Source organism: Antennarius striatus, chromosome 11 (genome assembly GCF_040054535.1).
Source record: "Antennarius striatus isolate MH-2024 chromosome 11, ASM4005453v1, whole genome shotgun sequence".
Classification (NCBI taxonomy): domain Eukaryota; kingdom Metazoa; phylum Chordata; class Actinopteri; order Lophiiformes; family Antennariidae; genus Antennarius; species Antennarius striatus.
Genome location: NC_090786.1, coordinates 7,342,501 through 7,368,805, shown reverse-complemented (window position 1 = coordinate 7,368,805; position 26,305 = coordinate 7,342,501). Strand labels below are relative to the sequence as shown.

General features: G+C 42.3%; 1 protein-coding gene across 2 annotated transcripts in view; it reads left to right on the top strand.

The window, feature by feature from the left end:
- Positions 1-26,305, top strand: part of akt3a (v-akt murine thymoma viral oncogene homolog 3a) — a 40,833-nt gene that overhangs the window by 5,246 nt on the left and 9,282 nt on the right. For both annotated transcript variants that reach the window (XM_068328138.1, XM_068328139.1), the window contains exons 3-8: positions 17,277-17,402; positions 19,837-19,948; positions 22,815-22,959; positions 23,385-23,516; positions 23,668-23,733; positions 24,627-24,695. In XM_068328138.1, the coding sequence (XP_068184239.1) occupies positions 17,277-17,402; positions 19,837-19,948; positions 22,815-22,959; positions 23,385-23,516; positions 23,668-23,733; positions 24,627-24,695 (650 nt within the window). The remainder of the gene's footprint in view (positions 1-17,276; positions 17,403-19,836; positions 19,949-22,814; positions 22,960-23,384; positions 23,517-23,667; positions 23,734-24,626; positions 24,696-26,305) is intronic.

Sequence of the window (26,305 nt, the reverse complement as noted above, 5' to 3'; positions counted from 1 at the left end):
AGAAGATGGCAGAGTTTCGGATGTTGATGTTTTTAAGGCTTTGAGTTGAAATAAATCATGAAGAAGTTCATGAAATAAGTCCTTAGTGTTGTGTTCATTTTGAAATGTTCATGTTAGTTGAGGAGCGTTTTGTCTGGTTCTTTTCATGTCAATGATAAGTACTTATCTCAAAGTTTACGTTCTTGGTTGTGGATGCAGGTAAATGTCAATTAAAAGAAGTTGCATTTTCATTTCATCGATAATCTTTCAGCGTATTTTATTTTCTTCCTGCAGTTCTGTCCTCATTAATGTGCTAATTGTGTGCTTATTAGTGGCAAGTTAGTGCACATTTTATAGACAATTTAATGTATCCAGAGAAGTTTATGTCAACATTGTAGTAAATTTTATTCTCAGGATACTGCACTTGTACTTAAATTTCCAATGTGGTCTCCTGGCTGCCTGTTACTTAATGTTAATATAAATGAGACTTTCAGTCGCGCACTGTGATGCTGTGATGTTATTAAAAGAGTGTTAAGCAGATATACAGTAGAGGTGTTTTTACCATAGTTTGAACTAGGCTCTCAATAATGGTGATGATTTCATGATGTGGTTGCCATGAAATGTAGTTTTTGTCCTTCGTTTAAATGTTTGTTGAGTGTATCGTTTGTGGTTTCCAATGGATCTGATTGTATATTGCAAAAAAACTAGTTTTCTTTTCATTTGTAGCACAAGTAGGTGAAGATTCCTCACTCACGCAGCGGCATGAGTGAGGAATGAAAATACAGTGTTTTTTTGGAGTGAGCTAATTCTGTCTCAGAATTCTCTAACCATTAGAATGATTGGTCAGACGTGACACGTACTGTACTCAAAACCAATTAACATACACATGGATGCTGATCAGCAGCAAGTGCATACAGCACAGAATGGAAAATGTTATTCAGTCAGTACAACTTAAAATGCAAAGTTGTTCCCATTTTATAAGCGATTTCTTGAGGATAAAACATGAAAGAAGATCAAATGATACAAATAAAATCATTATAAAAACATAAAGCAGTCAGAAAGTGATTTTCTTAAAACACTTTTGTATTAAGGAAAATACTTGCAGCTAAATTAGGTAATTGGTACTGCTTTTTTTTTTTTTGCTTTAAATATCTGAATCTGAAGTGAAGTCTCATTCATCTCATCCAAGGCCAGGAGTTTACCTTCTGTCAGCCCATGTGAGGCCACAGAGGTCACAGACAGCCACTGTAGCCAAGGATACTGTTACCTCCACCAACATTAGCCCACACAGACATCAACACAGCAGATGGCCCGGAAGGATGGGAAACACTTAAGAAGAGATGGGAGAACATCATCATTTCTCTGTCATTCTATGTTCCCCAGAAGTATTCTGCCAAGTCACTAATAAGATAGGATACAGTTATGTCAAAGTGGCTCGAGCCAACAAAATTATTCAATCAATGCTTCTCTGTCTGGTAGATGGAATCACGCATGAAAGGCAGTGTCGTACATACCCTTCCTTTCACAGTTGCATTTCAGATTAGTCAGATTAGACATGCAATTCAAAGAATTAAATCTCCTTGAAAAGAAAATTGAAGACAAACATCATCAAGTCGATGTGATGAAGTCACAAGGCTTTGAAAAAGGATTATCCCCAGTTGCACGTATTGAGGTACTAATGTGAATTTTTGTTCCCTGATCTGCAGAAAAATTACAACTAATTCTTAATTTAGCTTAATTGTTATTGGGATTTGAATTTAAAGGCCAATGTAGTTCTGTTCTTTTTCCTCATATCTTAATTGTTTGCAAAGTGACATCTGGAATATGCAGAATTCTGGTTACAGAATGATTCCTTTGTTTCTTGATAATTTTCCAGTGTTTCTCTGTATGAAACTCAGTTTATCCATCACAGCCTGTTGCCTAATGCATGTTGTCATCTGAATGTATGAAGGGCATCAAGGTGGAATGAACGACCAGAAGTTTGCAACCATCAGCATCCATCGTGTCCATCAGCTCTTTGGCATTTTCGAATGTGATGCAATCGAGGGTCTGCTTTTGATAGATGATTTATTTTAAGTGAAACTGGATGAAATTTATTGCGAGAAATTTATTTAAGTAGCTGAAGAAAGAGGAGCGGTAGGAGCAGCCGTTTCGACCAGTCGAACAGAGACTTTAACTGCGCTGGAAAGCTTGAGGGCCCATCGTGACATATTTTTGATCTTCAGCATGGAGGACTTTATGGAAAAATTTATCTGCACCATAAAAGATTGTTAGAGAGGCAAAGTGATTCTCCCATTGGGCTCCATCAAAAGATAAATCCTAATGCTGCAGTTAGAAGCGTAGAAACCTTGGAACTTTTAACTCCATGGTTTCAACTGGATATGTTAACATGAGAACACAGAACCCTCGCTCTTGCATTAACCCCGCAGCTGTTTGTGGAGACCGACTGATCAGCATTTTTCACCTCTGACCACTCACATCACTGCTTCACCTGTGGGCAACTCTATGGGCTCTTGCTAGACGACAAGGAAAAATCTGCGGTAAGAGTTGGATGACAGGGACGAGGGAGAAAAAATAAGAGATATGCACTTTCTGTGACCATCTCATCTTGATCCTTTGACCGACCGCTGTGGTCCACTGTTTCCCCAGAGCCCATGTGTTGGACCTCAACCCAGACCTTTCAGGCAAGCTCATAATGCATGCTAATGCCTATTCTGAGGTGGAATACATTGACACCAGTGATGCGTCTGACCATGTGTCCAGACTTTTAATTAAAAGAACAATCTGTACCCACCTTAAGGTGTAATCCCCTCTTCCCCATTTCAATTCCTTCCCTTCAAGGGATGTAACGAATTTATTTTTTTAAATTTGGAATATTTGTGTCACTCCTAAACAGAGGCAGAATGAAAACCTTCTAGGCAGAAGGAAACGCTGCAAACTCAGGAATACTCCCTTACGATTCATGGCTAGAAGCCACATGTGTCTTGCTTTCTTACTGTTTTCTTTGCATTTTTCCAAAATCTTTACCTGAATGCATCCTCGCCACAGTGATTAGGAGCTGTGTGTCGTGCTGTATACATCAGACTGCTGTGTGGTTCATTGAGTGCAGTGCAGCGCAGCGAGGCAGCCATCTTTGCTCAGCGAGTTCAGTGAGTTCAGCTTTGCTAGAGGCTGGCTGGCTGGATCAGGTGGCATTGCCAGATCTCTGATATCAATCACCAGCCTCTGCTGCTGCTGCTGCCGTCGCTGCTGCCACTGTCTGCCATGATGCCCTTCTACTCTCCTCTCATCCTCCTCCTCCTCCTCCTCCATCCTCTTCTGTTGGAGAGCCTGTCAACACAACTCCCCAATTTAATTGTAATGTTCCATTTATTCCTGTTTTTCCGTGTTTTGCCTTTCATGTCCTTGACCAACCCTTCTGTCCCTTCTGTTTCTCATATTCACGTGTGCATGCGGGGCAGCAGCGGACAGTACAGGCTTTGTTATGAATGGCATCCTCTTGCACATCCGGAGGAAGTGTACGTTCCAGTGTGGCTTTACAAACTGTATCCATTGTCCTAAGAGTGAGTCACTCTACACTGCAGGGAATGGCAGTCAGCCAGACAGTCAGGCAGACCGACAGCACATTCAGACTAGTCTGTTGAGGTTTTACTGACAAACAGCGGGAGCGACAGGCAAAAAAAGAAAGTTTGTGATGGGTGCAGAGGCAAATGTCTCCCCAATACAGAAGAGACTTTTAACTTGTGGGTACAAACACCGGATGAAATACACGCAGCCAAATGTGCCATATTTACTTTCAAATCGGAATATCATATTTTACAAATTATTTTGTAGAAAAATAAATCCTGATATTAAGTTCATCTCCACTTTAATGCTGCACCAAGTAAGAATTTTCCATATAAATACAACCTCTAAATTAGGCTGCAGCGAGGGAGAATGCCCCCTTCTCCCCTTCTATATTATCACTGGCAACATATCTGGTTCATGCATAAGAGAATGTGATGAAGGAAAACTCAAGTAAGCTGCACAAAGCTAAACTGCAATGAGCAGTTCTTCATTTTAAAAGAAGCTCCAGTCGATTCTGTTTTTATTCCTGTTTTATATGTGACTTCAACCAGTCAGAGAGGATGTGATTTCCAACCACACTGCTCATTAGTTTCCACATGGCTGTTTTGAACATTGCTGCTTTTAACTTTTCTTAAACTTGCATGGTCGTCCAGATTCCGTATAGACAATATACTGTTTCATGTTTTAAAGCGGACCCATACTCCTGCTGTACTCACACTTATACTGACAGTTACTGTTGTTGCTTAAGAAGCTTGTTGGAGGCTGTTAACGTCCATGTCTTCAGTGGGTTCCACTAATGACACAGTGGCTACAATGGTCCTGCTTTCATCTACTGGACCAGTTTGAGTTGAAGTTGTAGCCAGATCCTACGTTTAGACCCTGGGCCCGTTCAGTTTCACATCTCGAGGTATTGTGACCTGGTCGGAGTGTGCTGTGGGCTCATTAGAGGAACTAGGTTAGAGTGGAGATTGGTTTGGTTTATTAAAGGCAACAGATTAGAGCTCAGTGACTAACAGCCAGCGGAAAGTGTTGCCTGGCAGGAGAAGGACCCCAGAGTGTGACCATTTGATCTCATACTGCTGCTTTCATAAATATTAATTCTACCGTTTTACTATTAGAGAAATTATGTGTAAAGCTGTGCAAAAGCTGCAAATAGATAGATTGTAATTAATATTTTAAAAGCAAAGTTGCTTTTCCAATCTGTTGTTCCTCCTCTGTTACCACAGGTTAGGAAATTTACATTAATTTGTGTCTTCTTTGCAAAAAAAAAGAAAAAGAAAAAAAAGAATTAAGAACACAGCTAGACGGCAAATTATAGAAATGCATTTCACACCACTTACTAAAGATGATGAGATTATGGTCCTTACAGGAAATTCAACAGAAAAATGTTACAGTAAAAAAATGTTTGCCAACATTTATGCTGTGAATTGGGTTTTATGTTTTTTTTAATTACTCCTTAATTTAACTTGTTGACCAGGACACATTTTCCTTTAATCTTGTTTTAAAATGGTGGTCAATGATGATCATCCTGTTGCCACAGGCAACTGGATGTAGACCACTGAAACATCAGGTAAGTCAAATTATGCATGTTCTTCTCACTATTACTCTCTGGAACAGCTACATGTTGCTTCATTCATTCCAGAGAATAACTTCTGGAACAGAAACTGATGTGAAGACATGGTGGTACCATCTGGTTGAAGCTGCAGACACTTGACTATGTGGTCAGATGAGATAAACAGTAGTCCTCAACAGAAGAACACAATTGTTCAGAGAGGTTATTCGTTAATTGTATTTACGAAATGTATTTATTAAATTGAATTTGAGGTCAATCAAAAGTCATTACTACTCTAAATACAAAAATACTATTCTTTAAGACTTACCAAAAATAATAACCGGACATTAAAACAACACATAATGAAATACAGTAAAGTACAGGTACAGGTCAGTTTATGAATAATATAAATAGTATAAAATAGTATAAATAGTTTGTCGCTCTATCTAGGAATTCATTAATCGTGTGTGGTTCCTGGAACGCATTAACTGCGAGGAACGAGGGCGCACTCTATACCTTTTTAGGTATACATCTCTGAAACCTGATGAGATATAATCACAAGAAAAAAAGCAACATTTTCAGGAAGGCAGAGGCTCAAAAATGTGTAGGTCAGGGTAAAATGTTGAATTCAGGGGTGTCGCGGGATGTTGCAGTCTCTGACTGCCTTGTTTCCTGATGGAATCATCATCAGCCATACAGTATAGATAACATCTAATGGCATGTAGGTTTTGCAGAACAGATTGACGGTATTTTTGTACTATTTTCTAGTCTGCACATATCACTTAGTCCAGTTTTAGTTTTCATATTTGTTTTTGTTTGAACATTTCCGGCAGCGTTGTATGCACAGATTTATAAATCTTTAAAAAAAAAAAATCTTAACGTTTTTCCACTTTTTGTGAACATGTACACTTCAATATGGATATGGTCTGTTTTGTAAGTGTGATCCCTGCTCTTTGTGGTTATGTATATACACTATATTGCTTAAAGTATTCACTCACCTGCCTTGAGTCGCATATGAACACAAGTGACATCCCATTCCAAATCCATAAGGTTCAATATTACGTTGTCCACCCTTTGCAGCTATAACAAATTAACTGTTGTAGAAGGATGTCCACAAGGTTTGGGATTGTGTTTGTGGGATTTTTGACCATTCTTCCAGAAGTGCTTTAGTGAGGTCACACCCATGTTAAATAAGACTGCCTGGTTCTGGTCTCTGCTCTTATTCATACCAAAGGTTTTCTAGTAGGGTCAGGAGTCTGTTACAGGCCAGTCAGATTCATCCGCACCGGACTCTTGTCATCCAAGTTGTTATGGACCTTATGCACTGGTGTGCAGTCATGTTGGAAGAGGAAGGGACCAGTTCCAAACTGCTCCCACAAAGTTGGGGGCATGGAACTGCCCAAAATGTCTTGGTACACTGAAGCATTCACAGTTTCTTTCACTGGAAATAAAGAGCCAATCCCAGCTCCTGAAAAACCCCACACCATAATGCCCCCTCCACCAAACTTTACACTTGGCACAATGCAGTCCGACAAGTAATGCTCTACTGGAAAACACAAGACTTAGACTCATCCATCAGATTGCCAGACGGAGAAGTGTGATTTGTTACTCCAGAGAATACATCTCGACTCCTGTAGACTCCAGTGTTGGCGTGCTTTAAACCACTGCATCTGACGCTTTGAAGAACTAGAGAACTAAATTAAACAACTAAAATGATATGTCCACACAATTCAGCTTCCCCCAGAATGAAGGAATAAATTAGCTCCATAAAATGCTTCTTTGTAAAAGAAATTAGATTTATAACTGTACACCTCATCCATACGGCATAAATACAGAGCACTGGAAGAGGGGAAAATTGCACTTGATGATGTATGGATTGGATGTGGCTACTTGGCCATGGAAACCTATTCAACGAAGCTCTCTGCACACAGTTCTTGAGTTAATCTGAAGGCCTCAGGTCTGTAGCAATTCAGTCTGCAGACAGTTGACGACTTCTTCGCACTATGCGCCTCTGTCAGTTTAGGTGGCCCACCACTTTGTGGTTGAGTTGATGTAATTCCCACGCACTTCCACTTCCTTATAATACAGTTGACAGAATATTTATGAGCTAAGAAATGTCACGACTGGATTTGTTGCACAGGCATCCTATCACAGTTCCATGCTGGAAGTCACTGAGCTACTGAGAGCGATCCATTCTTTAACAAATCTTTTTTTAAAAGCAAGCCTGTTTGCCTAGCTGCTTGATTCTATAAACCTGTGGCCAGTCATCGGAACACCTGATTCTGATCATTTGATGGGTGAGCAAATTCTTTTGACAATATAGTGTATAAATGGCTCTGATATTCTGGCATCGGTGGGTTTGGTTAGAGTTTGTTCTTGTGGTCACAGTCGCCAAGTTAAAGGGACAGTCGGTCTATTTATATCCTCCAACCTGTAATCTGTCTCTGATAGGATTAACTAAGCCACCAGCTTCGTTCTGCTGTGGCACACAGAAATGGTGAAAATGTGAGACATGAATAAATGCATGCCTTCTAATGAAAAAGGAAAGTCAAAGTCTGACACTGTTTACCCATATTACATGTGTGTAACATACAGTCTTGGTTAGCTAGCCTGATTAAAAACACAGGAGGAAGACAGACATTAAGAGAATTCGCCACCCTCCCTCAGCCTCCTCCATCGCTTGTTGCCAATCTCCAGTCATTAATTAGCTGTCCGTGACAAAATTCCCCAGTCCCGATCTAGCACTGGTGTAGAGAAGCGGACGGCAGTGGTAATCATGTCAGGGAAGCTTGGCTCAATGTTCTGAAGGGGCTAAATGTCCCCATATGGTCCACTGGCTGGGACCTGCACCTCACCAAGCTGCCATTAAACTTGTGTTTAATATACCAAGGTAAAGAGGGACACACACACGACACACACTAATGCACACACTCAGCTGTAAGAAGCAAATCAAGACATCTGACGGGGGATTGGGCACAAAGGGACAGGACAACAAGGAGGTGATGTTTGTGTGTGTATTGTGTGTCTGTGTTTTGAGAGACTGATGCCGTACAATTGTTGACTTGCCATCTGTCATCAAGAAAAGTGTGTGTGTGAGTGCGTGTGCATGTTTGTGTGTGAGTACAGAGGAAAGATGAGACGGAGAGGAAGGCCAGAAACAATGAATGAAGTGCAGATGTCTCGCAGCACAGAGAGTAGAACATGAGATTCAATTACAAACTGCTGTATAAGAAGAGTTGAGGGGGAGAACAGAGGAGAAATTAGGACTAACATCTGCTAGATTCAAATATTGCTCTGTGGTTTGAGTGTTTCTAGACGACGTCTTTACGTATGAATCGACACGGGAACTCTGTATATATCTTGCAGGGCTAGTTGGACAAGTTCAGGGAGTTCTCATGCTTCCATTTCATAATAATAATCATCATCATATGCTGATGACGTAGAAGGGTTTTTCATTTTTAGCTGGTGTCATGTACTGTTTAGCCTCTTCGCATGAACAGGGCCTTTTGTTTTTAGTATATTATTTAATTTGGTAATAAATGTAAACCTAAAATTGATTACTCACCCATAAGTTTCCTTTAGGAACATACAGAGTCACTAGGGCATGAAGTTCTGGTCAGAAGCTGCTGGTCGTCAAAGTTTAAACACAGTAGTTTGGGTTTATTTATTTTATCACTCTGGGGATTCAGTCAGTTGAACTAAATGTAGTATTTTAACTTAAGCCGGTTTCAACTTGTTTTATACAAAATGAATCATACAGATGAATATAATGATAATAATGATAATGATAATAATAATTATAATAATAAAATAATAATAATAATAATAATAAAATTATGATAATAATATTTTCTTAATTTCTTTTTTCTGTCTTTTTTCTCATTTTCTGTTTTCTTTTTTGTTTCATTCTTCTTCTCACTTTCCTTCTTTTGTAATTTTGTTATTCTTTCCTACAGATTACAACAATATCTACCACATATACATATATAGATATCTTTCATTCATTCTTTCATTCCTTTGCTCTTCCCTTCTTTCATTTTTTACGTCCTTCAAATTACAACATAAACTACTACATATATAGTCATCTTTCATTCTTTCCTACTCTCTATCTTCTTTCTTTCTTGCTCTCTTTTTTCTCTTTTGTTTGGATTTTGTCTGAGTGTGATTATTTTGTAATTGTGAATAAACCTGCTTTTTAAAATTGGGAAAAAATCTTTTTTTATTTCATTCTATCCTTCCTTCCTGATAACATAAACTTCTCACATACAGACATCTTTGTGTGTCTGATCCTGGAGTGGCTGACGTCGGCCAGCTGATGTGGACACATTGTCAAAAACAGCCTCTTAGCTGAGCTGAAGTTACAACATGATAAACACCACCTCTGAAGGATGGAAGCGGTTTTCCGTCGATGTGTCACCTCATCGTGTGACGGACGTGTGCACAGCAGTCCCAAATTACAATCACTTTGTGATTTTATTAGTCCGAATGCTGCAGTAGAACAATAGTGTCTTGTAAACAGAAGTCACATGGGCTTACATGTAGCTCTCTTATTGGACAGTGTCTGGGATTTATAGCAGCAGATGAACCAAAACAAATATGATTCCAGTGTCTCTGGCATGTCAGTAATGTGTGATGGAGCATGACTGATTATGAGGGCATAGGATAAGTCTGTGTGTTACGCTTGTTCCATTCTGTAATGTTTCCCTTTACAAGCATGATTAACTGCAGCCTATCACAGAGCTCCTTATATTTGTGAAACCGCTATTCATCTGGAGCTTTGTACCTCGAACAAACCTTCCGCTTGGCCTGGCTGGTAATCACCAGAAGCCGAGAACAGATTGAGGTGTCACACCACCGAACATGTTGGTGTCGCGCTCAACTGTCCAAACAAAGAAGAGTTGATGAATAAATGCTTGGTAGTTGAAATCGGGGTAGGGTTCCAGACGTGACCCGTGGGAGCGCACACTGACGGACAGATGGACGCGCTCTGGGGCAGGTGATTAGACAGACAGGTAGTGTAGAGGGGAGACAGGAGAGCAGCAGTTAGTGAGGTGGAGAGCACTTACAGACCCTTCAATGCAAAACGTGAATGGAACCTTTACAATGAGGCACAACTGGGCTGGTCTGTGTGTGTGTGTGTGTATGTGTGTGTGTGTGTGTGTTTGTAGAGGGGCACGGGGGCACTTGACAGTATTTAGGAGTAATGTTAGATTGTTCAGTCTGGCTGGGGGATATTGTGTGATTGTGTGTGCACATGTTTGTGCATTTGTGTTGACAAGAGTACGCTCTGTCTGCGAGCATGTGTATGAGTTTACAAGGAGACTGAACACCCACACACATACACACACACATACACACACACATTCAAACATAATGTCAGCTGCCACTCCCAATCCAGCATTGGTGATTAATAATACAAAGCCAAGCACTCTGGAATAAAAGTGAGTCTTTGACACAGTGAGACACACACACACACACACACACACACACACACACACACACACACACGTCCACAATGCTTTGCACCTGTTCACCACTGCTGAGCTGGACAGGGTTGGGCTGATTAGTTTGACACTTTTGCAGCTCGTACTCTTTTACCGTAGATATTTAATGTCTTTTCCACTAATTTTTCATATTTAGAAATGTGTAAACAGTGTTTTACAAATAAATATATTGTATTTAATGTCAAATTCTATGGCGTAAAATAACAGAAGAAATCAGTTACGCTGCCACAAAATGCCGTCTGAGGAACTGAGCGGAGAGGGGCGATACACCAGCAATCAGCACAATTTGATTAGCCTTCTCATTGGCTGTGTGTGCATTTCCTAATCACATTGGATTCACTGAACAAAAGCATCACGGTATTCCTAATGTCTTTGGGTGCTTGAATGCAGGGGTTTTTATATTGGTGAGCTCAGTTTGTATTTTTACCATCTTGAACTATCCTTGATAGTGGTCAGGATTGGTGTATCCTTCTATGTGGTCCTACTGTCATATGAACTGCAGCACATGCTGTATGTATGTCATACTGAAGTATCGTTTTAAATGTCAACATTTTTTCTTTTAATTATGACACAATTAAGAAAATACAGACTAAAGAGTGTGACAGGTTTGTAGAATGGTTGGTTTGTAATGGGAGGAGGTCTTACTGTACTTCCTGTATAGGAGCTCATACTTAGGAGGTGCACCACTTGTGAGTTGGCAACATTTTGTCTTCATTTGCATGCTTTCTAAATTTGACAGCATTTTTGGATTACATGGAATACTAAATATTTTGTGGTGTACGTCCACAAAGCAGCCTTACTATCTGACATCCCAGAATGCAAAGTCAACCTGTCACTTTGAAATTGAGAAATCAAAGAGGTGTAAATTACAGGCACAGAAGCATCTTTGTATTTCAGGCTGAGGGATAATCAGAGGGTGCGGCAGCTGATCCAAGATCAGAAATCATCTGTATGTTGCTACTCCTGACTTGTTGAAGCTGTATAGCCATGACTGTGATCGAGTATTGTATGTGATATTTGTCATCATTTTTGTGTAAACTGGGTTTTAAAGTAAATGTAATATGTTTAAAGTAAGAGGATTTTTTTTTTATATGTGAATGTGACTTTTTTTTTAGACCAATGAAGTAGCGACAGCAGGGTTCTGGTGGGTCTGTATTTGTGTTTGTGAGGTTTAGGATTGAGAAGGGTAGCAGGGTGGGGGATGTATAGACCTGGTGGTCACAGGGACAGCTGGCGTTGAGCTGGTCCTCAGCTAAGATGCTAATATGCTAACAACACTGTAATCCACGCACTTACAGATTTAAGCCGACTGAGTGCCTGCATGTAGAAATACACACACACACACACACACACACACACACGGATGTGAAGCATCTTGGCTGCTGCTTGTCACTGCAGCTCTGTCAGCGTTACAGTGGTGGCCTCCATGCTCCAAGGAGCCACCGCCATCTACTGGACCGCGATGGTACTGCAAGGGAATATGGAAGAGGAAAAGGAGGATTCCAAGAACACGCAGGAAATTTCTTATTTAAAAGAGCAGAGTCATTTTCTATTTTATGTGTTTCTGGATTATGAATCTGCCATAACTAACCGGTGTGTAGATGTGAGTGTTTATATGTTTGTGTGTGTCATCCTGCACCAGTTGTGTGTGTGTGTGTGTGTCCAGTGTGTTCATCCAGCAGAGTCTACCAGGATGATCTGGCTGTGTACAGCTGGCTGGATGAAATCTCTTAGTGGCCCCCAAGGGATGGGTACTTTCCCATGTGCATGCACTCACTCTGGCCACCCTGTGAATGGCCTGTCCTGTACCCAATCTGTAATTGTCATAGACTTAACCACATACACTGCCTCCCACACACACACACACACACACTCACACATTTTTCTAGTTCCAAATAGGTCCTCCGAACCTTTACAAATAGTACAAAGCACCACTTCTATGTTGTCATTGATGATGTATTTGAAGCACACTTGCACGTACACACCAGCAGCAGCCCAGGCCCGATGTGGTAATGAGACTAATACACTTTAAGTGGATTTGCTTGAAGAGCCTAGATTGGTCTTAAGATGTCTGAGCATGCCCGACTTAGAAATGCCGGGGTCGGGGGTTATTAAAATAGTAGTAGCCATGCAAGGACACACGTAATGAAAAAGACAGTCCGCTATGCGCCGCGTCTTTATTAGTCTGTCCTCATTGTTTTATTGAAAACTGTTTTGTAGTCCCGTGAAGCTCTGCAACACGGATACTTCTCCTCTAGATCAAACCTCCTCTTCTCTCAGACAGACTCTGGGACAGATGTCCTCAAGCATCTTACCACACAGGTCCCCACTTTAACCCCCACTGCCCTCTGTGCTGCACCTTTGCCTTACTTGTCTTCACCTCCACCTTTGCCCTACTGGTTTACCTCATTTGTTTTTCCAGCGTCTTGTTCCTCGCTTCCTTCATATATATATATGTTTTTTAAAGCATCTGCCTGTCATGCTGACATATTCTGTTGTTTCTAGAGGTACACAGTTCTTATCTTTATCTATAAGGAGATTAACAAAAAGAAAATTATAACATGCAACATAACCGTGACCAAAAGTAGAGTTTTACCATACATATAACAAAGTTGAGATTTGTAAGTTGATGGCTCTGAACATGATTGGAATACAAAATCCTGGTTAGTAAAATTGATTTCAGATACAGATACTCGTGTGAGTGATCTGATTGATTTATCACCAAAACTGTTTGATTTAATATCAGGAGATCAACTGACCAGTTTTATAATAATTTTAGCACCAAATAGTAGCAGTAGTTGTTAGTAGTGATAGTTTATCTGCTACTCGGCGCATCCTGCCTGTTATAGGAACCAACTCGTCAGTTCCTCAGCTATTCGTTTGGTAAACTTGCTATTTACTCTGTCCTCTTTTAGCGGATGCTGAATGTGTGTGTGTGTGTGTGTGTGAATGTATGTTAGGCTGTGTTTTCATGTGGCCAGACGGCGTGTTCCTCTCCTTGCCGGTGAGCTGCTGTGTATGTGCTGGAACGTGGCAGATCCCCCACCCCCAACCCCCCCATCCGCTCCCCCCCCCCTTCCTCCATACACCACAACCCACCACCCCTCCAGCTCCCAGAGTGCCAGTCACACAGCCCCGTCCCTACGCCATCTGCATATCAGCAGCAGCCTCGCCAAAGCATTAAATTAAATCCCTGTTTGGGTTGATTAACAAATGGCTGGTGAGCTCACATAGTTATGTAGTTATTTATTTTATTGTCAGCAAGGTTTTCCTGCATTCCTCTGTCGGTTTCAGCAGAAACGTGACGACCAGAGCAGAGGAGTGTTGTGGAGTCCAGGACACAAAGTTTGTGCGTCACATCTTTGTTTTCCTGGCTGAGTTTCAGTCGTACCTTTTTTTTTTCTTTTTTACCTGTCTTCTATTTTGCCTCTCTGATTTTTATCCCCCCTCCCCCACCCCCGGCCATCCTGAAATGAATAGTTAATCAACCTGCTAATTGAGTGACAGTCAGTCTGTGCGTCGTCGTAATTGTCCAATCAGAAAGCTTGGAACGGAAAGAGTCACAGCTGATTCATTTCTGTCTCTTACTTCTAAATCCACAAGCTGCAACTGGAGGATGTGCCAGCAAGACTCATTTTCTCCTCAAATAAGTTTTTAAAAAGTTTATTTTTTACCCCTGAAAGCTGGAAACAAAAGACCTGGAGGAGTCGAGACTTGGTCAAAGTTTTCCAACTCTGCATATAGCTTCTAGTTAAGTATGGTATGGATGTACTGTAGTTTGTGATTAATGTTTATAGCTAATGTTTATAGTTTTGTTACAGGAAGATTAAGAACACATGAGAAGAACTGGTCCACAAAATTAGCTCAGAATTAAAATACACTTCAAACGTTTTAACTTATCCTTTTAAATATCCTCTGTTAGATCTTCCAGATCACCCACGTTGTCCTGTGTTACTGATATCCTGTTGTTCTAACAAGAAACAAGAGACTCCTGTTGTCTTAAGCACCGAATAGTGTAGTTTTTACTAATTGGCCTTAAGGGAAAAGTAAACTTGTGCAGAAAACTAAATGAAACTGAAGTGAGGAGTCCGAGATAGATGGTGTGGGAAGGAGACCGGCTGTTCTGTTTTTTCCAGCAGTCCAAACTAGAGACATGTGGCTCCCCAGACAAGCTGTCCAGAGTGGGAGAGCTTGCTGGACTCATTACAGGCAGGGCCAAGATGGGATAGCTTGACAGAACACCATTGGATCATTCAGAGAATTGGAACAGTAGAAACTGAATTGTGTTGGTTTGTGTGTTTGTGCGTCTAAGTGTGTGTGTGTGCGTGTGTGTGTGTGTGTGTGTGTGTGTGTGTCTGTGTTTGTTTGGAACGGCATGTGCAGACAACTGTCCATCTCCTCTCTCCGTCTGTGCCACCCCTGGCTGCCCCCTCACCTACCCCCCAGTGGATGTGTACGCCCACTCACACACACACACACACACACACATGCTGTCTAGGCCTGGCCAGAAGGATTGCTTAAATGTTTTCGGTTATACTGGACTGCTGAGTGATGGGGGGGGGGCAGCCACAGGCTTCCATTGGTTGGACACGTCAACTAGAAACTGATTCAGAGAAATGACTGGAGCTGAACCAGCAGCCAGTCGTCACTGCCAGTTCATAATAGTTATTCAGTTTAACTTCCTCTTTATCCACGTCCACTTTGTCAGTCGGTACATCTTCCTCCTGTCGTTACAAAAGTTAACTGGTTTGTCTCTTCCAGATCATGGCGTTCTTTCAGCATTCATTCACAGGTGTGAAGCCTTTAATTCCCATTCCATTCTTTAATATTCCCATTTGGTAAAATCTGGACACTTTCACATAGTCTCTATAAAACATTTATGTTTTTGTTTGTTTTCTGTTGTATAAATTTTATTTCCATCTTTCTGCATCTCAAAGATAACAAATAATACACATGGATAACACAACTGTTAGGTTTACTCTCATTTGTTCTCAAAGTACACAAATGCTAAGAACAACGCTCGCCTCACACGTTTTACGTACGTGAGGAATTCTTCCTGTCACTCGCCACATCAATTCCCTGTCTCGTTTCCTTTTTTTAAAAATTTTGTCCGTATGCCTCTCTCTATTCCTCCTCCTGCTTCCTCCCATTCAACCCCTCTCACAGCGAGCGAGCGATTCAAAGAAAGATGCTCATCTCTGAAAGAACAGGAGAAGGAAACGGGAAGAGGAGGGGAGAGTGGGTGGATTTGTGAAGAGAGAAATAGTCTGAGAGGAGCGAGGTGTGATGTGGTAATTCTGATGATGTACTGGCGCCCGGCAGCATTTTGTTATCCGTGTCTATCTGTGTCTCTGTATGTCCCTGTGTGCTGGTTCAAATCAGCCGCTAACCACCCCCCACCACCACCGACACACACACACACACACACACCTCCACCACCAGCACCACTCAGAGGTACCGACAGGCCCGGCAGTCGCACGGTCCCTTCAGCGGAGCAGGTGTTTTTCTGCGACGTGTTAACGAGCGCAGCCTGCTGTCATTACCGCTTTAAATGGATGTCACAAATTTAACACACACACATAAACACACTGCCTGTTTCCCACTCCCAGTGAATTAGCTTAAAAAAGGTGATCGGAGCTGCGTGTGAGTGTGTTTATGTGCACTCAGATGTTATAACCTTTATCTGTTAGTATTTCTTCAAGGTGTGTGTGTGTTTGTGTGTGTGTGTGTGTGTGTGTGTCCATGTCAAGGAATGGATGATTAATTAAAACGTGTTGTTGGTTTTTTTTCTAACTATATAGATCGTAGTGAGAAAGCTTTGGAAAGTGTTACACTTCCTGTATTCGTGCTCACGTTACACCAACATCCAGCTATATGTGAATCCACAGGCGTCTGCTTTTCGTGCGTGTGCATGCAGGATGCGGTGTTGTTATCCGACTCTGTGGCGTGGACATATTTGACACTCTTGTAATCCTGCAGCGGGTCATCTGACAAAGCTGCGGTGCCACCTCAGCTCCAGTCCGCGCCCCCCAGTTGGGTAAAGCTCTGCTAACAGACGCTTAGCAGATGTTGTTATTTGTTGTTGCGGTGTGAGATGTGTCATCACCCCTCTTTTCTTCCTCCCTCTTTGACCAATAGTTTGTGTCTATCTTTGTGTACGCGTGAGTTCATGTGTGTGCGGTGTGTGTGTGTGTGTGTGTGTGTGTACTCACTGCAAAGGTCGTCACCTCTGCACCTGCCCATGTATCAGCCAGATGATGTTCCTGGCACGGAGAGTTTGCTTGTTGTTCTGGTAAACATGTTTTTGTCATTTTTTACATGATAAGCCGATCTGAATCTGGCAAGCACTGTGGGAGTCATAGAGGCACTGTGTGTGTGTGTGTGTGTGTGTGTGTGTGTGTGTGTGTGTGTGTGTGTGTGTGTGTGTGTGTGTGTGTGTGTGTGTGTGTGTGTGTGAGATATGCTTTGGACAGATGAGAGTTGAACGGACTATGTGTCTAGGGAACAAAATCTGTAATTAAAATCATCACCACCAACATTATTGCCGTTATTACTCATTTGAGGATTATTACCCTTTAGTGCATTAGTGCCTCTGCGATCATCGTCATCGCTAACCTTTTGTTTGCGCTAACCTTCTGATGAAAACTATTCATATCCTCCATGTTGTCCTGCAGGTGAATACATAAAGAACTGGCGACCAAGATACTTCCTGCTGAAGACAGACGGCTCTTTCATCGGCTACAAGGAGAAACCTCAGGATGCAGACCTGCCCTACCCTCTAAATAACTTCTCTGTAGCAAGTATGTCCCCTACCACACAAACACAAAAGCAGCCTATCTTTAAATTGTGTAGACGCACAATGTAAAGCTGCAGCTTTGTGTAAACTCTGTCCAGACCTGGGTCATTACCCCCTGCAGAAAACAAGTCAGTTTGGAGTGGAGTCTGTGTCGACGGCTTTGGCCTCACGTTCTCCAGCTGAAAAGAATTATAATAGCCAAAATCTTCTCATTTGTCATCGTATATTTTTGTTTCTTAAATGCCCATTATCACATCTGTCACGCCATGCGCCGTGAAATGTTGCTGAAATGTTCCTGTGATTTCATCACGCAGCCACAATGAAATGGTGTTTGCATCAGTTTCACTCTTGGCGTGTCAAAGCATCTTGTCAGTCATCAGTCATCACAGCGTTGTGTGCTTTACACAATTCACTGAAGGCTCTAATTAGCCGCTATACATCTGTCTATACCTGGTTAGCAAGCTACACGCATTCCTTGACATGTGTAATTAAGCAGCTAATGAGTTAACAGGATTAATGATTATGGTGTCACATTACCACCACAATCGCCTCATTTTGTTCATACAGTAAATGCATCTGTTAGCATTAAAAAAAAGCGGAAGATTCTCTCTGACTTACTTATAACGTATTCTAACTATAAGACTGACACCGACATTGTGTAATAATGGAAAATATATTAATCAGTGTGTCAAAATTGCTTAAAGTCCGAGTTTTTATTCTGCCCAGATGTACTAGGACATCACACAAGTCATTAACGCACAATGACTGCTGTACTCTGTTTGAAAAGTACTCAATGTACTGATTCAGACAACGTATGCCAGTAAGTAAGCGCTCCGTAAGAGAGGAGAGAGGGGAGAATCGGTAGAAGATGAGGGGGACGTATGATAGGGGTCCATCTGAGGGGGGCTGAGGAAGAGGAAACTTAATGTGTGAGGAGGATGAGAGTGGGCAGAAATGGTGGAATGATTTGGGTGGAGAGAGAGAGAGAGAGAGAGAGAGAGAGATGGAGGGGTTGGAGAGTGCGGCTTGTTGATGAAATATGGGGTAAAAGGAAGGGAAGAGAGGATGATCGTCAGAACTGAACAGACAGGGAGGAGGAGATGAAGACGGGATTGGAGAACGAGCAAAAAGAAGAGAGGAAAGAGTTTGTGGAGGACAAGCCAGGCCATACATCCGGCCTCGGCTGCTTGGCACAACACTGGCACTGCCACATCTGTCGCCCAAAGCTGGGAGGCCAGGTGGTGTGTGTGTGTGTGTGTGTGTGTTACTGTGTGTGTGTGTGTGTGTGTGTGTGCGTGCATTTGAACAACAGAAGTGGTCAGATGGAACAGAGACGGTACAGGCCTGTTCCCTGCAGGGAGACTCATACATACAAGCCTGTCACACGCACACACACACACACACACACACACACAAAACACACACACACACTGGTACATGCACTCACATACACCCACTAACCGCTTTCATAATTGCCTGTTGTGGCAAACAAGCCAATTTTGGCTAACATTCTAACTTCAATATCACTATTACGTGTGTGTGTGCGTGCGTGTGTGTGTGTATCAGTGCGTGCGTGCGCCAATGTCCGTGTGTTTTGGCATCCAACCATAGCATGACCTTGTTTTCTGCAGCACAGCAAGCCGAGCTCACCAGTCAGTGTGTATGTAAATTTACATTGAGACGCCGCCTTGTGTTCGACCTGAGCGGTGTCGCCATTAACCTTCCTGTCTATATTTGGGACGAGCTGTGACATGCCGCGTTGTGTCACACTTAAACAGAAAGTAATTGAAAAAGGGAAAGGACAGGAGGGAAGAGGGAAGGATGGAAGTGGAGGAGAGAGTATGAAGAGAGAATGGCAAGAGACGGAGGGGAGGAGAATGGAAGCTGATTTATGGAGAACAAAGAAGGAACCGGAGAGATGAGAGGTCAGAGGATGGAGCATTCGGTTCTTGTTCATCAGAGACAGCAGAGGGATGATGAAGATGCATTCCTTCCCACAGTAATCTCACAGCCCCATCTGGCCACGCTGTCTCCTACTGTATTACACATTTGTCTAATAATGGGCTACTGTACTGCCCGTTTGCACGATCATGTGTCTTTTCTGAAATTCACCCAATGTGCATCAACGCTCTTCACATTGTTTGAATAATGGGTGGCTTATTCTTGTGTTATTCCAAATTTTTAAAGATAACAAATCAAGAAATCAAGCTGCATATTTTGTAATTTTATAGTGCTTTTCTCAAATTTGTTAGTAAAAAAACCCAAAAAACTCAGAAGATAAGACAATTTTGTTTATGGAGCTCAGAATTCAACAAAACCACTACAGACAAATAGTGTAACTCATCTCAAGAAAAACTTTAACATGACTAGTTGACCATATTGTTCGTTTCTCCTCCTCCTTCCTGTATCGGCGCTGACCTTCCGCCCTCCTGTTTCAGAATGCCAGCTGATGAAGACGGAGAGGCCGAAGCCGAACACCTTCATCATACGCTGCCTCCAGTGGACCACCGTCATCGAGAGGACTTTTCACGTGGACTCGCCTGACGAGAGGTGAGACGTCAATGAACAAGGAGGTTATTACCTCCTCTATCCGTCCAGATCATACAGTACGTGTTAGAGGACAGAAGTACACCTGTTATGTACAGCTACTGCACTTTATTGAAGGAGGACTTCCTCTCTTACTTCAACTCATTAATATATCTATTTTTTCGAATGCATACTCACCCTGCATCTGCACTTGCTGAACTTGATTTATTTCTGTTATAGCACAATAAAGAAAAACAAGCAAACTAAAACTTCCACAAGACCATGACATTAGACTAAAGATAGTTAAAAACTAATACATCATGTGGGTAAAAGTATCATCAAGGGCAGTGGTGCTGTGGAGAGTTTCTATGAAGGAAGAGAGAGGGTGAGAGAGACCGAGTGGAAAGGAGACCTTTCAAGTAGCGTTGGCATAAATTCTCCAGCTGCTCAGTTCCTTTCTGTGGAGCTGAGGTGTTTATCTCCAGAAAATGAACAGCTTTGCCCAGAAGACCACAGATGCTTCTGTGCATCCTTTGAGTTTGTGTGTGTGTGTGTGTGTTTTTTTCTTACGTGCATGCGTGTGAGTGTTGCAGCTGTCTGTCCAACTTTGTTATACGCAGATTTATAATAGTTTCTCCTCCAGATAGTCAAATATTTAGGAGTTATGTATTATAAAACTTTCTATTATTTTTAATTAGGTTGTTACAGTCCATTCTGTAAAGAGACGACTATGAGCTCCAGATGTGTGCGTGTTTACCTCTGTGCGTGTTTACCTCTGTGCGTGTGTGTGTGTGCATGTGTGTGTCTGTGTGCGCGCCACAACTGGGGTGTTCACTTCTGTGTGTATTACAGTTTTTTGTACTGTACCAGTGCTGGCAGGACTCCAGCTACCGCAGCCCCAGCCGTGAGCAGAGGGGGTGGCACGTGTTGGCGTGGTGCCCGAATGTAGGCAGGCCCATTATCTCTCATTAGGAAAAAAAAACCTCATTATACAAAAAACACTCTAACCAAGAGAGGAAGCATTTATCTGTTGCCTGACCTTGAGAGAGTTCCCATTGCTTTTCATGTCTGTACAGACACACACACAGACACACAGACACACACACACACACACACACACACACACACACAAATTGAGTGCTCCATTGTCGTAGATGGAGTGTAACTTGAGTTTGCCCTTGTTTTGGAGTGTGTAGGGTACACTCAGAAGTCTTTGCGGCAGAAAAGGATTCAGATCTCCAAAACACACAGATACACACACACACACACACCCGCACACACACTCTGCTGTTTAAGTTCAGACTGAGTGTTCTTTCTGGGTCCCTCAAGGAAACATATGTGCATCTAACTCAAAACAAAACAAAGACACGGGGGTGATTGTTTGGGAGTCAAACAGATTTAATTATTACCATCTTCCGAAAATCCTCCCCTCTGAATATCTGAATATCGTCTTTGGTTCACCTCATCTCCGTTGTGTTTTTTTGCTGACATGTGATGCTTGAATTCATCACAACATGAAGACTGTCTGACTGTTGAGTGAGGGAGAAAAAAGAAAGAAAACATTTCAAGTTTATTTTAGCGTGTTTAAAACCTTAAATGTTTTTTATAATCACCTGTGATTTCATTCAATTGCCAGAGTTGTCTGGACAAAAATATCCAATTCTTATTCTTCTCTTCTCCTGGCCATAAAGTGTTATATTCATCATCGTTAAGTAGACTTAATAAAGCAAGCAAAAACACACACACACACACACACACACACACACACACACACACACACACACACACACACACACGTTTTCTCTCAACAGATGTTGAACAACGCCACTAATGGAAAGTCAATGGGGAGGAACAATGTTAGCAAACAACAGTGCATTGTTACGTCTAATGCATGGGTGTGTGTTTGTGCACACAATAGCTCATCACCTCATACAGACACACACACACACACACACACACACACACACACACGCACAGACTGGTGGCTATTAGTTCTGCTCCATGATCATTGCTCATTTTGTTGATTATCAAGCGTCCATGTTTCCTCTCGGTTGAGCACATGAGTGTTAATTGAAATCACTTTAGTGCCTTTAGAAACATGGATTAATAAATTCTATCCACTCTAAAGCATAATCTGTAGCAAATAGTATGTCTCACAACTTTCTAATGTCACCTGGGTTGATCTAAGTTAAGGCGCTGAAAGCATGAGGCAGGGCACAGGGGCAGTTACAACACAACCATTCACCTGGTATTATGTAATATAAAACGGTAGCCTTTGAATTCTGAATGTTCTGTGGTTGATGTATTAGAACCACATCTGACAGAGTTGAGGCTCAACAAGTCACAAAATGAGGTCAAAAATCCTCACACTTATTCCTCAAAGCGTTCTAATTAATCTCACATGTCTTAATATTATTACTATAATAATATATCTATTTTAGGTTTGGTTTGTTTGATTTGCATATTGTAAAAAAAAATTAACAAGTTAGAATTTGAGAGATTTTGAAGTTAACTTGCACATGTTGATCTTTGACAGGAGTTTGTCTGGTAACATGTCCATGTTTGTTTTTGGGTAAATTAATTGTTTGCATAATTGATTAATATTTGAATATCTTTGAAATATCAGCCTTTAAATATTAAAGATAAAAAATTTAGATGAGGATCATAGTTTATCATCTGATGACTTTTAGCTCTACTTCAAAGCTGGACTCATTTTTAACTTTCATAGCATTGCTCCGGTACGTAACCCTGACCCTTATGTCAAACCGCTGCATTGGGTCCTGGACTTTTAGTTTGGCCTTCCAGTGACTGAATAACGCTATATTTCGTTAAATTAAACTGCCATGGGAGGGAGCTGGTGTAAACTTTATCTTGTGTGTTGTAAACTCAGAGATGAGTGGACGGAGGCCATCCAGATGGTGGCCGACAAGCTGCAGCGGCAAGAAGAAGAACGGATCCAGTGCAGCCCCACCTCCAACATCGACAACATGGTGGAGGAGGAGATGGATATCTCCACCACGTACCACAAACGCAAGGTAACACTCAACAACAGATGTTCATGCAGACACACAAACTCTAATTCTCACTCATTCTGTACACAAAATGCCAAAATGGTTTCTGCTTTTCATTACCACGGAACGGCTTATTTCCTTTGACTGCTTGCAATTTTCAAATGTTCCATTTAGAGATTTGTGTAAACTTGGAGTAGCCCACATAACAAAAAGATGGATAAGTGTTTTTTCCCAAATTAGCTCCCAAAGTGCTCCAATTGTTGTGAATGTTGTGTGTAGCAAAGGTAAAGGTAGAAGCGTTACATGTGCACTCGACACATGATGTAAATTAAACGGCACCACGACACGCGCCTCCAGCCTCCTGTGGTACTTACACCATTCAGTGTCAGTGTTTATGATATTGAACAAGATGTTGGCGATGACGTCCTCTTGTATTTCCCTCCCCAAAGACAATGAGTGACTTTGACTACCTGAAGCTGCTGGGAAAGGGAACTTTTGGTAAAGTGATTCTCGTGCGAGAAAAGGCCAGCGGGAAATACTACGCCATGAAAATACTTAAAAAGGAAGTCATCATAGCCAAGGTCAGTCTGGTAGCATTACGATTTGTGCCGATCTGTTTTTGCTGTGTCATTAATAGATAATAGATCTGTTTTTTTTATGCATCATCTAGCAATTTAAAAAGTTAATTCCTAACTGTTTGCATTGAAAATGATTTTGGTGCTGCACCTGCAGGATGAAGTGGCTCACACTCTCACGGAGAGCAGAGTCCTCAAAAACACTCGACACCCCTTCCTCACCGTGAGTCCCTCACATTCACAAAACCTCAATTCTTTCAATCCGTGTGTGTGTGTGTGTGTGTGTGTGTGTGTGTGTTTGTGTGCAAATATAGTGACATCTGTAAGCGTTCCTGACTCACACACACATGCTCACAGCATATTGATCCTATACATACCTGAGTCCCCTGAGGCTAATTATGAGTTTGACATCAAACTGTGGTGCATTAACGATCGCATCTGTGAGCTCGACGATTTGTGTTTGATGCGCGTACACACACACACACACACACACACACACACACACACACACACACACACACACACACACACAGAAAAACACACATTAACTGCATTTGTAGACACTCAAATGCACATAAACACAGGGGTGAGAGCAAATACAGTTCACACCGAGTTTAACCTCTTCACACCTGCAGCCACAAGACTACAGCCAGCAGTTTTTTTTGTTTAGCAGTTTCCTGCCCCCAAAGAGAAGACACACAACTCCTCGCTTTGAATGATGCAAACAGAAACCAGTCGACACGATGAAGAATCACGTTGTCGCTCCTGTTGCTTTAGCTTTCTGTAAAGGTGGTCACCCTTTCAATTGAAGACGAGAATCAAGGCAGTCAGAAACTGCAACATCCTGCGACTTTGCCGCCCGAGTAATGTGCTTCTTGTTCCATCTTTCTGTCTGCACCGGTAGAAAAGATCTTTGGTGGACGAACGGACGCGAACACTGACAGTACAATACGTCACCGCTTTGAAGTGGGATGTAATAAGGCATTAAGTAGCCTAGTGCATCTTGTGCTGCTAGTGATGCATGCAGCTATCCCTTGATCATTAATGTGTGTGCGTGTGTGTGTGTGTGTGCGTGTGCGTGTGCGTGTGTGTGTGTGTGGGGGATTCTCGTTTCAGTCTTTGAAGTATTCATTCCAGACTAAAGACCGCCTGTGTTTCGTCATGGAGTATGTAAATGGAGGAGAGGTAAGACACACACACACACACACACACACTCTGTCACACACACACACAAACACACACACACTTTCACAATGGCTGTTCCGTATGCAGTGACCTGTGTTTGTGTTATCGCTCGACACAGTTTAACCACAGCTCCACACCCTGACTAACAGGAATCCATCACTCCACCCGTCCTCTTAGTGAAACTACAGAGGATTTATCAGACATCTTTCAGCTCTGATCGATGGATTTGATCAGTAAATATTTAACCGGAAATAGTATTTATTCAACAAGGTTCCTGGAGGTTTTTGTATAATAATCGTGCGCTGCTTTCTATTGCTGTGGAGGCATTTGTGGTTTGTGAATGTCTCCCTCCCTTTTTTTTTTTTTTTAAATGGCTAATATGAAATTGGAGGTTTACAATTCTGTGACCGTAATTCAGCAAGGGAACGTTAATACATGTGAACGCCGAAGAAGTGGCGACGTTTTTACCGTTCGATTTCATCCTAACTCTGTTCATTTACCCGCCAACTGGCCTCTCACTCGCCTTCTCATCTCTCGTTTTCATCCCATCCCTTCTCCTGCCCACATCTATTTATGAACACACCTACGGGGCAGATATAGCCAGAATGACAGTCGGAGACAAAATGAGTTTGGATTCCCCCACTTCACTTCTCAGATTTTTAATCGGGTCGTTTTTTTTTTTTGTTTTTTTTGCAATCTTGGTTCATTCCCTCAGTGTAACCGTCACCTGCTCCCCTCCCAGTTAGTTAGGCAGTTCAGCCAGCAAACACACACCTGCACACTCTGTCACACACATAAAACACCAGCAATCACACTCAGATGTAGATAAACACACACACACACACACACAACCCATTACAAACCTGCCATATTCACAGCTGCCAGTACATTGATGAAGGCCCACCTGTCGTGTTACCACATCTCACCACACCATCAAACACGCACACACACACACACACACACGCCTGACACCATTTGAGCGAGGTGGTCTTAGAGCATCACTCCAGCGGCCATATGCAAACCTCCCCAAACAATCAATGGGGAGATGTGCGCCCCCATGGCCTCGTGGGTAATTTGTATGACTTTGACTGGTGTGGCGCAGCAGGCTGATGTGGTTTCTGTGCCACATGTGTAGCTGTGTAACAATGATAACTTGACAACTGACAGCTTGGGAGGGAGAAGAAGAGAGAGAGAGGGATGAAGGGACTGGGAGTTGAGCGATGAAATGGCTCAAGATGGGGGGAGAGGAAGTGGGGGGGGGTCAGGACACCTTGGAATACAACTACTTGAGTGATGAACAGAGGAGCAGACGAAAGCTCAGGGGGCAAGGCCAGTTAGGCCACTAATGAGAGCTGCGCTGGAGGCTGCTGGGATGGGGGGGGTGGGGGGCGCTGGCGGCGGAGTGGTCGGCCCGTCTTTAACTAGAATGGCGTATTGATTAAACCCTTGATTTGGCCCCGTCGGCAAACTCCAACGCCAGCGCCATGCCAGCCGAGCCCAGAGGGCGACATGGAAGAGGTATGTATGCGTTTGTGTGTGTGTGTGTGTGTGTGTGTGTGTGTGTGTGTAAGGGGGGGGGGGGGGGCTGCTAGATGAGGCGCCAGCTGCCG